Genomic DNA, 16,220 nt, shown 5'->3' with positions numbered 1-16,220 from the left:
ATTACCGTTTTGCCCTTTCTTTGTATTTTGGCCTAATCTTTAGGATTTTCACTAATTCATCACTTGATTGCTCATTTAATATTTTAATTAATTTATTTAAAATTGTGAGGTGTTATATAGAGGAACACCCAGATGACACCACGAAGGTTGCATCTATCCTGAACAGTCTTAAAAGCACCTACATTGACACCACCCAACCTATCCCTGCCAATCTCAGACGTTCCCCTACCAGAGATAGTGAGGAGGAAACACTTGTGGCCTCACTGAAGAAGACCACTGATATGAATAAGGAGACAACACCCAGTGATCCATTGCAATTGCCAATCACAAGATCAAGGGCCAAGAAGTTTAAAGAAGCTCTTAGTGGGTTGATCCAGCAAATGTGGGCTAATCATAAAGACATCAAGCCCAAATTTATTCATAATCAGAATTTAGTCAATGTCATCAATGCAAGGGAGGTTGAGTGGAATGAGTAGCGATTTCCAATGTCAATTAATGCTTAGCGGGGCTGAAAGCATTTTCAATGTTATTAATGCTTAGTGGGGTTGATTCACATTTCCAACGTCATTAATGTTTAGTGGGCTGAAAGCATTTTCAATGTTATTAATGCTTAGTGGGGCTGATTCACATTTCCAACGTCTTTAATGTTTAGTGGGCTGATTAGAGTCTTTTCCTTTTCCAAGTTATCAACTTTAAATTAGTATCTTTTCATTTGCTAAGTCTTTTCCTATTCTTGGAGGGATGTTCCAAGTATAAATAAGGGAGGATATAACTCTTGTAATCAGATTTTGGAAGTTATAATATAATAGAGAGGTTTCTTCTCTTTGGTTCTTATCTAGAACTCTGAACTTATCAAGAAGTTTGTTCTTGTGGCGTTCAAACCAGACTTATCACTCATCTTCTTCTTTCTTGAGTGTGGCGTCTTTATCCTTCTTATACCTTTGGTTCTTATCTTCCATAGATAACGGGTCAAGGTTCTTTATTTCTTGTTTTAAATTCCTTTGTAGAAACGATCATAACTAAATTGGTCTTGGGTCTCACTATTCTTGGTGAGCTTCATATCATTTGGTATCAAAGCTAGTCTTCTAAATCATGTTTGATCTATCCTTTTATTTTATTGTTAATTTTTTTTATTTCTATTTCGTTCTCCTTCTTGTGTCAACTATTCCCAGTGGTACTGTTCAAAAATAATATCTTCGGAAGCCAAAAAAAAGAAAAAGTCTTAGTATCTACAGAAGCAAAAGAAAAAAAAGAAAAAAAAGAAAAAAAAATCTAGTATCTTCAAAAGCAAAAAAAAAAAAAAAATAGGAAGGAAAAAAAAATCTGATCCAAATTTCTTGAAGTAAAACTTGTCTCTTTTAATTCTTTTCAGTTTTGTTCTTTTCTATTCTAGTGTGTACTTCCCTTCTTAATTAAATTCAATTCTTGCTTAAAATTTATTGTCATTCCAACATTTCTTTACCCCTAATTCTTGACATCAAAAAAATATTCTCTTGTTCTTCTTGTCTCTTTGTATTACATCTTGTGATCTGTTTGAATTTCTTCAAGGAAACTTCAATTGAGTTCATCTAAGAACTAAAAGAGGGAATTCAAAAGAGGGGGAAACGGCAGGAGTGTGTGAGCTTATAAGAGGATAAAAGCCTAATTTTGAAACACGAGTGTAAGAGCTATTGATTGGGAGATAAACACGTGAGGGTGTGATTGTGAGGGTATTCCAACTTCTTTTTTTCTTTTGCAAATTAAAAAAAAAATGTCTCAAGAGGGTGATGCTCAAATTTCTAAAGATTTCAAATTTTACTTTGAAGCCATGGCACAGAGATTTGAAAGATTGAACTTCAGGTTTGATGAAATGCAAGATAGAATAGAAAGAGTTGAACAAAGGGAGCAACAACCCAGAACTTCAGAACATCAAAATAAAGGAAGAAGAATGCGTAATGAAGAAAGGGTTGATAATAACCTAGGAAGTATCAAGATGAAGATTCCATCCTTCCAAGGCAGAAATGATCCAGAAGCTTACTTGGAGTGGGAAAGAAAGATGGAGTTGGTGTTTGATTGTCATAACTACTCGGAACTGAAAAAGGTAAAATTGGCTGCCATAGAATTTTCTGATTATGCTATTGTTTGGTGGGATCAATTTGTGTCAAATAGGAGGAGACATGGTGAAAGGCCCATTGAAACATGGGAGGAAATGAAAGCCGTCATGAGAAGGCGATTTAATCCAAGTCACTACCATAGGGACTTATTTCAGAAATTACAAAGTCTCACACAAGGTTCTAAAAGTGTTGAAGACTATTTCAAGGAGATGGAGACAGCCATGATTCGAGCCAATGTAGATGAAGATCGTGAAGCTACTATGGCTAGATTTTTGCTTGGCTTAAATCGGGACATTGCAAATGTTGTAGAATTACAACATTATGTGGAGTTAGATGTCATGGTGCACATGGCCATAAAGGTGGAGAGGAAACTCAAAGGGAAGGGTACCATGCGAATGGGGCAGAATTCAACTTCTGATTCAAGACCAACATGGAATAAAAATGAAGAGAAGCCTCATTTTAAATCTCCAGTTGGTTCCTCTAAAACCAACCAAGTTGTAAACACTTCCAGCCAAGGTAAAACTGAATCTCAATCCTCTAGAAACATAGACATAAAATGTTTTAAGTGTTTGGGAATGGGTCATATTGCTTCTCAATGTCCAAAAGTCATGATTTTGAAAGATAATGGTGATGTTGAAAGTGAAGGTGAATCTGATAATGAATACATTCCTTCTTTAGAAGATGCAAGTGATATTGAATTACCAGTTGAAGGAGAGCTTTTAGTGGCTAGAAGAGCTCTTAGTGTGCAAGTTAAAGAAGATAAGGAGTTGCAACGAGAAAATATTTCTCATACCAGAAGCCATGTAAAGGACAAGGTGTGTTCCATGATTATTGATGGAGGAAGTTGTACAAATGTTGCTAGTACTAGTTTGGTGGAGAAGTTAAATTTAGCAACTCTGAAGCATCCTAGACCATATAAACTACAATGGTTGAACGATTGTGGAGAAATCATGGTGAACAAGCAAGTGGTAGTTCCATTTTTAATTGGAAAGTATAAGGATGAGGTGTTATGCGATGTTGTGCCAATAAAAGCTGGGCATATTCTCTTAGGGCGTCCATGGCAGTTTGATCGACGTGTGATGCACGATGGGTACACTAATAGATACTCACTGGTTATGAATAACAAAACCATTACTCTTGCTCCTTTAAGTCCAATACAAGTGTATGAGGATCAAGTAAGGTTAAAAAAAGAGAGTGGCCAAAAAGAAGAAGGAGAAAATTAGAGAGAAAAAGAGAGTGAAAAACAAGTTTCAGATAGTGAGAAAAGAAAAGAGAGAAAAAAGGAGAACTTCTTTGTGAAAGTTGGTGAGATTAACAAAGCCCTGGTTCTAAAACAGCCTATGATTGTACTCTTGTATAAGGAGGCCTACTTTAACACTAATGAAATTGATTCTTCTTTGTCTAGTGCAATTGTTTCTGTTTTGCAGGGTTTTGAGGATGTGTTCCATGAAGAAATACCCGATGGTTTACCAACAATAAGGGGTATAGAGCACCAAATTGATTTCATACCAGGGGAAACAATTTCAAATAGGCCAGTGTAACAGCCCGTTACGTACCGGTAATGTTATCATTGCATATGGTATTAAGCGCAGTTACAATCACAGTAATTGAGTTACTTAAATTACGGGTAAACTTTTTCTTTTATTACATTCCTTTCTTTAAACATTAACCATTTCCGTAATCCATTAAAACAACGCTATAATTGTAAATGCAAAGCTCGCGGAAGCATAAAACATACCAAATATGATCTCTCTAAGCAATACCATTTATTTTAGAGTTTAGAAAAACACATTTTCAAAATTTACACTGTGGTAATCGATTACCACCTTGAGGTAATCGATTACCAAAGGTTACTGTAGAAGTCAGAACCTCAAATTGGGCTCCCCTGTTTTCTGGTAATCGATTACTAGAGATTGGTAATCGATTACTGAACTAGGTAATCGATTACCAATGCTCTGGTAATCGATTACTTTGAAGACAGAAGCTCAATTTTTCGTTCCCTGTTGCAGGTAATCGATTACCAGTGAAAAGTAATCGATTACTATGCAGCAAAAATGACAGATGACAGCTTTTAAGACCCAAAATGAGTGGTGTAACATACTCCTAGCACCTTGATACTTAATATACACCTTACACAGGTACTAATGTAGGCTCTAAGCCCTTCCATCATGCATATTCATTAATCAATGCATCATTACAACCATTTGCAATATCATGGCCATTTTACACAACCAATAGTCTATTTACAACTCAAGTCTTCCAATGCCTCAAAATACTATTATGTGGCCATGGACAAGTCTCATGCTCACTCAAAATACAAAAATAACAAGAGGCATAACTATACATCAATTTTAAAGGACTTAACATATAGTCATAAATATACAAGAGCATGGCAATATCCAGATGCAACAAGTTCATAACCTAAGTCCAAAATATTAATTACTATGCTATGTACATCAAATGGAATCCATCAATATGTCATACTCTCCAAATGCACCTCACGCTCTACTCCTCCACTAAGCGGGCCTCTTGCCCGGAGATCCACCATGCGCAGCAAGACCTGAAATGCTGTCCCCAAACGCGGGGTGAGATATACAAATATATCTCAGTAAACCAAGGGTATTAGAGGATCACTCCACCCCATGGCTCACTCAATGTGCATACAATGATCATCATATAAAATGCATAACATACAAATATCACACAACAACAACTGAGCACAAATCCAAGGACATCCATATCAGGATTCCCTTAAAGGACCCCATCATATAACTCTGGAATCTTCCTGGTGCCTCTCCCATGGTTGAGACGATCTCATGGCAAAACCCAACTGGAACTCCTCATGAGCCCTATCTAGCGGAAGTCCCACGTTTGGATCATCCTGGTACCACTCCCAAAGTCGGCCCCACGGTAACAACCCGACCGGAATCCCCAAAGGATATCTCCAGCGGAAGTCCAAACCAACACACATCTACTGGCCAGAGATCACAATTATATCACACAACATGTTCCAAACATGTCACACAATCATGTCAATAATGCATGAACATACATTTATACATAATCAAAGGCATCAAATCCAACCACAACCTTCCACTAGGTGTGGTGGAACACACGAAGGAATAAAACCCAAGTGCCAAAGGTTTACCTCAACTCTGAAGCCAATGCTCCACAACGTAAGCTCCAAGCTTAATTCTCCTCTATTGAGTCCGAGAGAGGAAACCTATAACGATCAATCAGTATGATCATCAATACAATTCTCAACAAAACAACTTAGGCCTAATGGCCAACTACATTTGATCCAATTACTTCAACCATTTTAGTCATTAAACTAATTCACCATTTACGCACTAAGGCATCACTCATTGGTTATACCACATTTTCACATCATTTTCCTTATTTCCTTCAATATGGTTGAAATCTCACACACACAACACATCCAACATTTCTCCTTTCAATTTCACTACATCTAACCAACCTACCATTCATGTAAACAACAATCACAATCATATAACATCAACTATATCATTTTTACATCATCTAACCATGTATTAACCATTGATTAAAACCATATTTTCACTTCAATTCTTCCTTCCCTCAACATGGTTCAAAAATTACAAGGAATCATCCAACAAGGTTCTCAATCCAATTCAACACTTATACTCATCATATAATCCTATTATTTACATATCCCAACACACAATCAATCATTCTCAACCATTGCAATTCATGTTCACATCCCACATTTTAATCAATTTTCACCAATTTCACTAAGTTACAAAATCCAATATCACTATAAATTTTATGGCATAAATCATCACTATACATCATCACAAGCAATAAATTACAAAGGAACAACACCATTAAATGTTCCTAACTACCCCCATTCAACATACATCATCAAAACCCTAACCATTATATGATCTCATTTAAAACAAAGTGAGGGTGAGAAACCTTACCACCAATAGCTTCCAATGATCCTAGGGATTGATCTCCAAGCAATGAATCAACCCAAAAGTCACCAAAAATTCTCCAAAATCCTCCAAAACCGTCGCTGAATATGGGGTTTTTCTCAATATGTGGTGGTTTTCATGGCTTAATACTACTACCAATGGATTAGGAGGGTTGTTTTCAACAAATTTTAAGTCAAGAATCACTTGATTCGGTCAAGAAATGGAGGAGTTACAAGAATGCGAAATTTTGTCTCTCTCACGGCTATGGAGGAGAAGCACGCGGGGAAGAAGAAGAAACTAGGAGAGAGAAGGTGTAGAAATGGTGACATATAAGTCACTTAAGTTATAGGTGGGTCCCACACGTTATTTAACTTTAATTAATCACCTAATTTAAACCACAATTTCATAACCTACATATTTTTCTCGTTCGCGTCATATTTTTGATTCCTAAAAATACTGATCAAAATTTCACGCTTATCGGTACAATTATACCGCAGTATTTTATACCGAAAAAATCACTATTCATCAAAATCTCAGAAACTTGTCTATCCACTCAATTTTTCGTTCTGAATCCATTTCCGGCCTTATTTTTACCATTTGAGACCTTCTACTCAACTTTTCATGCCTAGGGATACGTGTTTGGTAAATACCATTTTGTCCTTTTCACTCAGTTTGGCTTTAATTTCTGGATTTTCACTAATCCTTCCCTTTTAACCCACATTATAGCATATAATTTCATATTTAGATTTACGAGGTGTTATAGCCAGCATATAGAACCAACCTTGAAGAAACAAAGGAACTCTAAAGGCAAGTTAATGAGCTTATGCAAAAGGGGCATGTGCGTGAGAGCATGAGTCCATGTGCTGTTTCAGTATTGCTTGTGCCTAAGAAAGATGGTTCTTGGAGGATGTGCATTGACTGTCGCACCATCAACAATATCACTGTAAAGTATAGACATCCCATTCCTAGAATTGATGATATGCTAGATGAGTTGCATAGTGCATATGTTTTTACTAAAATTGATCTTAGGAGTGGATAGCATCAAATCAGAATGAAAGAAGGTGATGAGTGGAAAATTGCATTCAAAACAAAATATGGGTTGTATGAATGGTTGGTTATATGCCATTTGGTTTAACTAATGCATCCAGCACCTTTATGTGGTTGATGAATCATGTTTTGCGTGCATTCCTTGAAAAATTTGTGGTTGTATATTTTGATGACATTCTGATTTATATAAAAAAACTTGAATGAGCATGTTGAGCATTTAAAACTTGTTTTGAATGTTGTGAGGAAAGAAAAGTTGTTTGCTAATCTAAAAAAATGTTCTTTTTGTACTAACAAGCTTGTGTTCCTTGGTTTTGCTGTTAGTTCTAAAGGGATAGAGGTGGATGAAGAAAAGGTAAAGGCAATTCAAGATTGGCCTAGTCCTACTTGTGTGAGTGAAGTTCAAAGTTTTCATGGGATAGCTAATTTTTATAGACTATTTGTGAAGAGTTTTAGTAGCCTAGCAGCACCATTGACTGAGGTTTTTAAGAAAGTAGTTTTTGAACCAGGAGATTGGGTTTGGTTACATATGAGAAAAGAAAGATTTCCAGCCCAAAGACGATCCCTACTGCTTTCAAGGGGTGATGGACCATTTCAAGTGATTGAGAGGATAAATGATAATGCCTACAAGCTTGACCTTCCAGGTGAGTACAATGTTAGTGAAACATTTAATGTTTCTGATTTATCTCCTTTTGATGTAGGTGCAGATTTGAGGACAAATCCTTTTGAAGAGGGAGGGAATGATATGAATAAGGAGACAACACCCAGTGATCCATTGCAATTGCCAATCACAAGATCAAGGGCCAAGAAGTTTAAATAAGCTCTTAGTGGGTTGATCCAGCAAATGTGGGCTAATAATCATGAAGACATCAAGCCTAAATTTATTCATAATCAGAATTTAGTCAATGTCATCAATGCAAGGGAGGTTGAGTGGAATGAGTAGCGATTTCCAATGTCAATTAATGCTTAGCGGGGCTGAAAGCATTTTCAATGTTATTAATGCTTAGTTGGGTTGATTCACATTTCCAACGTCATTATTGTTTAGTGGGTTGAAAGCATTTTCAATGTTATTAATGCTTAGTGGGGTTGATTCACATTTCCAACTTCTTTAATGTTTAGTGGGCTGATTAGAGTCTTTTCCTTTTCCAAGTTGTCAACTTTAAATTAGTGTCTTTTCATTTGCTAAGTCTTTTCCTATTCTTGGGGAATTCTTCCAAGATACTGCCCCACCATTTAAGGTGAATACGAACCCTGACTGTGACTTGCAGTCATCTTTGCCACTCTGAAAGCTGGCATCAGTGAACCCTTTCACTGAAAGCTCATCAACCCCACCATACACCAGAAACACATCCTTAGTTTTTCTTAAGTACTTAAGGATGGTCTTGACTGCTGTCCAGTGACCTACTCCAGGGTCAGACTGGTATCTACTCGTAATGCTCAAAGCATATGAGACATCTGGTCTCGTACATATCATGGCATACATGATGGATCCAATAGCCGAAGCGTATGGAATTTCACTCATGCGATCCTTCTCAGGTTGTGACTTAGGACACATAGCCTTTGAAAGATGTACCCCATGACTGACGGGAAGAAAACCCCTTTTCGACCCTTCCATGCTAAACCTCTTTAGCATCTTGTCGACATACGTGGACTGAGATAAACCCAGCAGCCTCTTGGATCTATATCTCTATAGATCTTTATACCAAGTATAAAGGCCGCTTCTCCCAAATCCTTCGTGGTGAAGCTTTCTGAAAGCCAGTCTTTCGTTGTTTGTAATGTGGGGATATCATTTCCTATTAGCAATATGTCATCTACATAAAGTACCAGGAATATGACATTACTCCCACTAACCTTCTTGTAAACACAAGGTTCATCCTCGTTCTTGATGAAACCGTTACTCCTAACGACTTCATCAAAACGAATATTCCAACTCCTTGATGCTTGCAATAGCAGCATATCACGATCCTAATAGATTTGATCATGGCAACTGGTGAGAAAGTCTCATCATAGTCAACTCGTCTTTGACGATATCCTTTTGTAACCAACCTAGCTTTGTAGGTTTGAATGTTGCCATTTGCATCAGTCTTTCTTTTAAAGACCCATTTATTACCGATAGGAACTATTCCTTGCGGTTTAGGAACAAGGTCCATACCTTATTTTGATGCATCGAATATATTTCAGATTCCATGGCTTCAAGCCATTTAGAGAAGTCAACATCCTTAACCGCCTCCTCAAAGTTACCAGGTTCATCATCCTCGACGGTTTGTTGATTCTCAATCACAAACCCATACCTCTCAAGTGAATGGATGACCCTAGTAAACCTACGGAGTTGTGTGTTTACTTCTCCATTAGAGAACGTCGCCTGCGGAGCAGACTCGGGTTCCTCAATCTGTTCATGTGGTTCTTAAACTTCTTCAAGATCAATCTTACTCCCACTAGCTCTTTTAGAGATCAAATCATTCTCAAGGAACTCAGCATTCTTGGACACAAACACCTTGTGTTCATCCAAGGAGTAAAAGTAGTATCCCTTAGTACGTTTGGGATACCCCACAAACAGACATGTAGCACTCTTAGCACTAAGCTTGTCTGATGCCAACGTTTTGACATATGTTGGCGATCTCCATACCCTGAGATAACTTAGGTTGGGTCTTTTACCATTCCATATCTCATATGGTATGGTCTGAACAGATTTAGACGGTACCCTATTTAGAAGGTATGCCGCCATGTCTAAGGCATGTCCCCAAAACAATTTTGGAAGTTGAGTCTCACTCATCATAGACCTGACCATGTCTAACGAGGTCCTGTTTCTCCTTTCGGAGACACCATTTTGGTGTGGTGTGTAAGGTGAAATAAGCTGCGAGAGAATCCCATTTTCTCTCAGATAATCCTGAAACTCATGGCTCAGATATTCACCACTACGATCTGATCGCAATGTCTTAATCATCTTGCCACGCTGTTTCTCTACTTCATTCCTAAACTCTTTGAATTTTTCAAAAGTTTCGGATTTATATCTCATTAGGTATACATACCCAAATCTTGATTTATCATCATTAAAGGTAATGAAATAGGAGTATCCTCCTCTAGCCTATATAGACATTGGGCCACATACATCAGTGTGAATGAGTTATAATAACTCACTAGCCCTATGACTCTCAAGTCCTTTGGGCTTGTGACGAGTCATTTTCCCAGGTAGACAAGATTCACATTGTCCATAGGATTCCAAATCCATGGAATCTAGGTATCCATTTGCATGCATCCTAGACAATCTTGTTTCGTTTATGTGCCCTACTCTACAATGCCAAAGATAAGATTGATTATCTGTCCTAGGTCGTTTCACATTTACATTGAGCACTTCAATTCCCATTTCCAAAACATATAAGCCATTTATTAAAGAAGCAGTACCAAAAATAATATCATTCAAAATGATAGAAAATGTACCATCCTTAATAGTGAAAGCAAAACCATCTTGTTCTAAACAAGAAATAGAAATAATGTTTCTAGAAATGTTGGGAACATAAAGACAATTATTCAAATGCAATTTTGAGGCCCGCAGAGAAAAATGAGGTCAGTATCTCCAACATTATGAGCAGCAACTCTTGCTCCATCACCAACGTGGAGGTCCACCTCGTTCTTCTCCAATCTTCTTGGGCTCCCAAGCACCTGCAACACATTGCAGATTATGATAACCACAACCGGTATCCAATACCCATGAAGTTGGATTAGCACAAGAATAATTTATCTCAATCATGTAAATACCTGAGGTAGAAGCATCATCATGCTTCTTGTCCTTCACACTCTTCAGGTAGTCTGGACAATTCCTCTTCAAATGGTCATTTTGCCACAATGGAAGCACACAGCATCGCTTTTGTCCTTGGGTGCACTCTTATCTTTCTTTTTGCCTTTCTTTTTATTGGGTTTCCTTTGGGATTAAGGGAGTCGCCTTTCGCAGGCTCCTTGCCCTTACCGTTGGCCTTGCTAGGCCGACAAATCAGAAGAGCTTGTGTCCTATCCTTCTTGATAGACACTTCAGCAGTTGTTAACATACTTAACAATTTTGGCAAGCTCACAAGCATCCCATGCATATTATAATTCATAATGAATTCACTGAAAGAAGGAGGAAGTGATGATAGAACTAAGTCATTAATTAATTCAGCATCCATTACGAAGCCTAGAGACCCTCTAGCTTCTCAATGAGCTCTATCATCTTCAGGACATGGCGGTTAAAGGACATGCCTTCAGTCATCTTGCATAGGAACAATTCCCAAAAGGTCTCATACCTCTCATGCTTATCCTTTTTATCATACAACTCCTTGAGATGAAAGACAATGGAGGGGGCATCCATATGTTCGTGCTGCTTTTGCAGTTCAGGCGACATGGATGCCAGCATAATGCAACAAGCCAACACATTATCATCCATGTGTTGCTTGTGGGCCTCGAAATCAAATTTTGCGAACCCATCTTCCCCTTCCTTAGGCGTAATAGGTAAAGCAGTGTCAAGGACATAAGAAACTTTTTTGACCCGCAGAACATTTCTGACGTTCCGATACCAGTCCATAAAATTTGGACCGATTAATTTGTTCGTATCGAGTATTGAGCGCAGTGACAGTGGATTAGTCATACTAAAAACTGAAAAATGTAAAGATAGATTAATTAATATATATTGTCGTGTAATAAGAGCAAATTATTAAAGACTTTAAATAATATGCCCCTCACACTATTTTATCTAAGTCAACGACCCTTAAACTTTGACTTAGGGTTGTTCTACTTTTAGATTTTACCTTAGTGAGATTTTAAGAGTGCGATTATTTATTTTAACCCTCGTCTGAGACCGCAAGATTAAATTAAATAATGGGTTGATCCTTATCAACAATATCGCATACCCTCTCTTAACATTAGGTTGACAACTCCTTATCACTTAGTGGTGCATCTCATGCAACCAACCTAGCACTATTACCCTAAGCACATGAGCCCAGCTGCTGAGCCTGCAACTCATGCTCTTAGTTAAGCACTAACCAGCACCCTAAGTGTCTCACACTTCTAATACTACTCTTACTCAACGAAACAGTGGGTCCCAACTGAGTTGTGGAGCACCACTATTTGAAGGAGGTTTGAGTAATACTGGTTGGTGGTGGGAGGTAATCATGTGCTTAATAATTTATTCTTTTTAAGGGTTCCTTTTATTTAGGTTTATTAAGTCTCATCAAACGCGTATGCATTATTATCATGCTAGTCGTATCCTATGTCAAACATCTATCGGATTACACTAGTCGTTATTGGACGTGCATAATAATACATACAAACGCGATTTGTCCAATTTCATGCATACTAGTCGTTTTTAAAACATAAAAGCACACATCCGCGATACACTATCTCATGCATACTAGTCGTTTTTAAAAACATACAAGCATATAAAACACTTTTATTTGAAATAGTCATGGTGCTCGCGCATTCGTCCATCTTGCTTCTCAAGCCACGACTGCTTGTCGTCTAAACGCCACTAGCCTAATTTTTTAATTACAAATAATTAAAGAAACTCCAAAACATCTTTGGAGGGACAAATGAAAAATTACAAAATTTAAAATTCAAATTACACCTCTAATTTAAATAGAGCAAAATTACACCTTTAATTTAAAATTTTGAAATTCAAATTTTGGGCACCATGACCATCCCCTTCCCCTTTTGCACCTGAAAGGTTAGACAACTTTGCAAGCACAAGATATCAAATATCATAAAATATGTTCATTCACACGTCTTAACATTTTAACAATTAAAATGTAATTACAAGAATCATGATTCAAATTTTCTTAATTTTTCTCTTAATGGCCGAATTATATAATAATTTTTATAATTCAAATTTTGTTAACTCTTTCTTAAAGAACACAAAATTAAACCATGCATGCAGCCATAAACCCTTTAATGGAATCATATGTGCATGTATATGATAAATTTTGTCACAAAAATTTCATGTTATGCTCATGATACAATTCATGGAGAAAAATAAGAAAACAATCAAGGTACTCTAAGCACCCTTCATGGTCGAATCATCCCTTTCAAAAAAGGTGTTTCCTTTTAAAACTTTCACAAAGAAAAAGGAACAAAACCATGACTACATATAGATATATGAACATAGCAATCGTACAAACATGTTCATAAAAACAAATTTTTTAACAATTTAAAGCATTGTAATTCAAAATCCATATGCAAAAATTCAAGCTTTAACCCTTTAAAGATCTTTTGACCGTGAAAAACAATTTTCATAAACAAGGTATCATCACCCGCCGATTGTAAAGCAACCGGGCTATGATACCACTTGAAATAAAAATGACCTTGAAGGTCGAAGCATGTGAGAGGGAAAAACAAAATTTTTCAAGCAGAATAACACATGCAATCAAGATTCATGCTTTAAGACAACATGATGTCACCTTTGTTTGTGATTCAAACACCAAGGAGATCAGTGTCAGGTTCAGGGTTCAAACCCTCTAACATTGATCCACACCACCCCACATCAAGATGTAAGAACTTTTCTTGAAAAGCCACCAATTGACCACCACAAAAGCTTGCTAGGCGTCCAATGTGTGAAGGAGGAGGCTAGGTAAAGGTGTTTAGAAGAGTGAAGTCTTCAGCATGAAAACTTCACAAAATTGGGGCATGGATGCTCTTAGAAAAGGCTAGGTTAATTCCAAAACACTTAAGGAAAAACCTAACAAAAGTGGCGCACCAAAAGGATGAGAGGAAGCAAGGATGCAATCAGATTTTCTCTCTCCAAATTCTGATCACAAATGGCGCACATAAAGGGAGAGAAAGGGTGGAGTTGTTGCAATTCAAAATTCCCAACAACCTACCAAAAAATCCTCATGAGACTAGATCTTTATCTAGTCAAAATTCTGACCTAATGGCCATCATATGGCCAGCAATCTATGTGCCTCATTCAGCCCCAAAAGGGGTCCAGATACGTTGAGCAGTTGCATTCAAATTTGAACCAACTCACTACTGATTCTCTCAACCAACCAAATCTCATTGGAGCTTATTTGGTTGACTAGATGACACTTATAATCACACCAAATTAGCGCCCCAAACAGCTCTTGGTGATCTCCAAAGATCTCCTCTTGATACAAGGGATTTGTTCCAACAAGATCTTATCTTATCCTTTTGTTATGAAACAACTTTTCATAGCCAATTCAAATTCAAATTCAAACATTTAAATTCAAACGTTCAAACATTTAAATTCAAAATTCAAATTCAAATTTCAAATTTCAAAATTCAAATTCAAATTTCAAATTTCAAATTTCAAAATTTAAATATTTGATAATTAATTTAACTAATTAAATTAATTAGTAATGTCTTGGACAATCCAAGCTCATTACATGATCCATGCACCTTTTTCCCTTTTAGGTGGGCTTCCAAACTTCTTCTTGGGCTAACAACCATTATTAGGCCCAATACCTTTAATGCTAGATCATCATAACAATAAGGTGTTAGTGTGTGACCCATTAGGTCCAACATAGCCACTGACATAAATGGGCTCGGGCCCAACAAGCCCACAACCCATTTAATGACAACACAGAGCACTAGCAATGCTTTGTTGCCCCAGAACTAGTTAGATTAATGACTTGATCATCCTATTACACATATTTGGTTGCCGTATGCATTTCCTTTCGTCTCGGTTACCTTCCCATTAAACCTACGGTGAGGTTACGTATCAACCCTTGCGGTTTAGGGTAAGCTTTAATTTGAAATAGGGAATCTTCAATTTACTGACTCTAAAGGCAGATAATCTCATGATCTCTTTTACTATGCATAGATTCACGAGTCTTGTAAACGTCATCCTGATTTCTCCGGTTTACAGATAACCTAATCCCTTACAGAGATTTGACGAATTCCTTCAGCTTATCATCCTAGGCCTGTGCTCTTTCAGGACATGCCCAAAAGTATACCTATGAGTCTCCATGTTTTAGGCAGATGAGGTATACAATCAAAACATGCCTAATAGAACACAGTCTAGGTGACAACTTATGGTCTAAGGAAAGACATACCCAAATATTAAGAGACTACTCTAATGATACTTTTGTAAGATTTCCTCATAGAGTCTCTTTGTGAGTCTGTTCAGTGCGAGCTATACCCTTATAGGTCCACCCACGACTTTAGCTAAGACATCTCCATATCTGTAGCTCATGAGGTCTTTACCTTGTATCCGAATACAAGTAGATAAGTCGTGCTAGTCTTACCCGAGATTACTGATCCCCATTTTCAGTGTCTCTAGACTAGGAACATAAAATTAAGAATAAACATCCGGTATCCTTAAATCCTCATGATCGTGATTTCATCATAGATACTCAATAGATACCTATTTTACTCCAAGGGGTTTATCCAGTTATTCATATAATATATTAACAATAATATTGAGACAAAATATGAAACAGGAAAAAGAGTGCTTATTATTTATTTGCGACAATATAAAAGGTCCACATATGTCCTAATCTAATCAAAAGATTGTCTCTAGGGCATCCATATACTAACAATCTAGTGGGTTGATCTTATCAACAATATCTCTATATCTTCTCTTAGATCATCAGGTTGACAACTCCTTGTCACTTAGTGTTACATCACTATGTAACAACCTGGCCCATTGCCCTAGATGCATAGACCCGGCTGAGCCTGCAATTTTTGTACCTGATTTAGCACAAACCATCATCCTAAGTGTCATACACTTCAAATGGCACCTTTACCCAACTAAATGATAAGTTTTAGCTGAGCTAGAGAGCACTATTATGTAGAAGGGATTTGAATGTCATCAATGATGGGAGGCAATCAAGACATGCTAGATAATTTTACTTGAGGATTCATTTTAGTCTTATCATTAGTTATTCCTTTTCCTATATTTTGCATGCATACTATAATAACTATCATATAGTTTCTCTTTTAAACGGCTTGTTTAAACATGCATACTAGTCGAGGAATGATTGCGTTTACTATAAGCATGCATACTAGTCACAAATTCAAAAATTCAAAATTTTAAATTTCAAATTTCAAATTTTAAAATTCAAAAAGTAAACAAAATTCATAATTCCGAATAACAACTTTGAACCTTTGAAATTCAAAATTCAAATTTTAAGTTTTTTGAAAATTCGAA

The 16,220-nt window shown here is 36.9% G+C and overlaps 1 protein-coding gene across 1 annotated transcript; it reads left to right on the top strand.

The window, feature by feature from the left end:
- The first annotated feature begins 1,750 nt into the window (after positions 1-1,750).
- LOC133291717 (uncharacterized) lies at positions 1,751-3,634 on the top strand. The gene is made up of 2 exons (XM_061490021.1): positions 1,751-3,268; positions 3,521-3,634. Exons 1-2 carry the CDS (start codon positions 1,751-1,753, stop codon positions 3,632-3,634), a joined length of 1,632 nt encoding a protein of 543 aa, XP_061346005.1.
- Positions 3,635-16,220: the final 12,586 nt, after the last annotated feature.

This window comes from Gastrolobium bilobum, unplaced genomic scaffold (genome assembly GCF_033153095.1).
Source record: "Gastrolobium bilobum isolate Gb01-03AN ecotype WA unplaced genomic scaffold, APGP_CSIRO_Gbil_v1 utg23028, whole genome shotgun sequence".
NCBI lineage: Eukaryota > Viridiplantae > Streptophyta > Magnoliopsida > Fabales > Fabaceae > Gastrolobium > Gastrolobium bilobum.
Note: the sequence above shows the minus strand (reverse complement) of the source record. Positions and strands in the feature narration are given on the sequence as shown.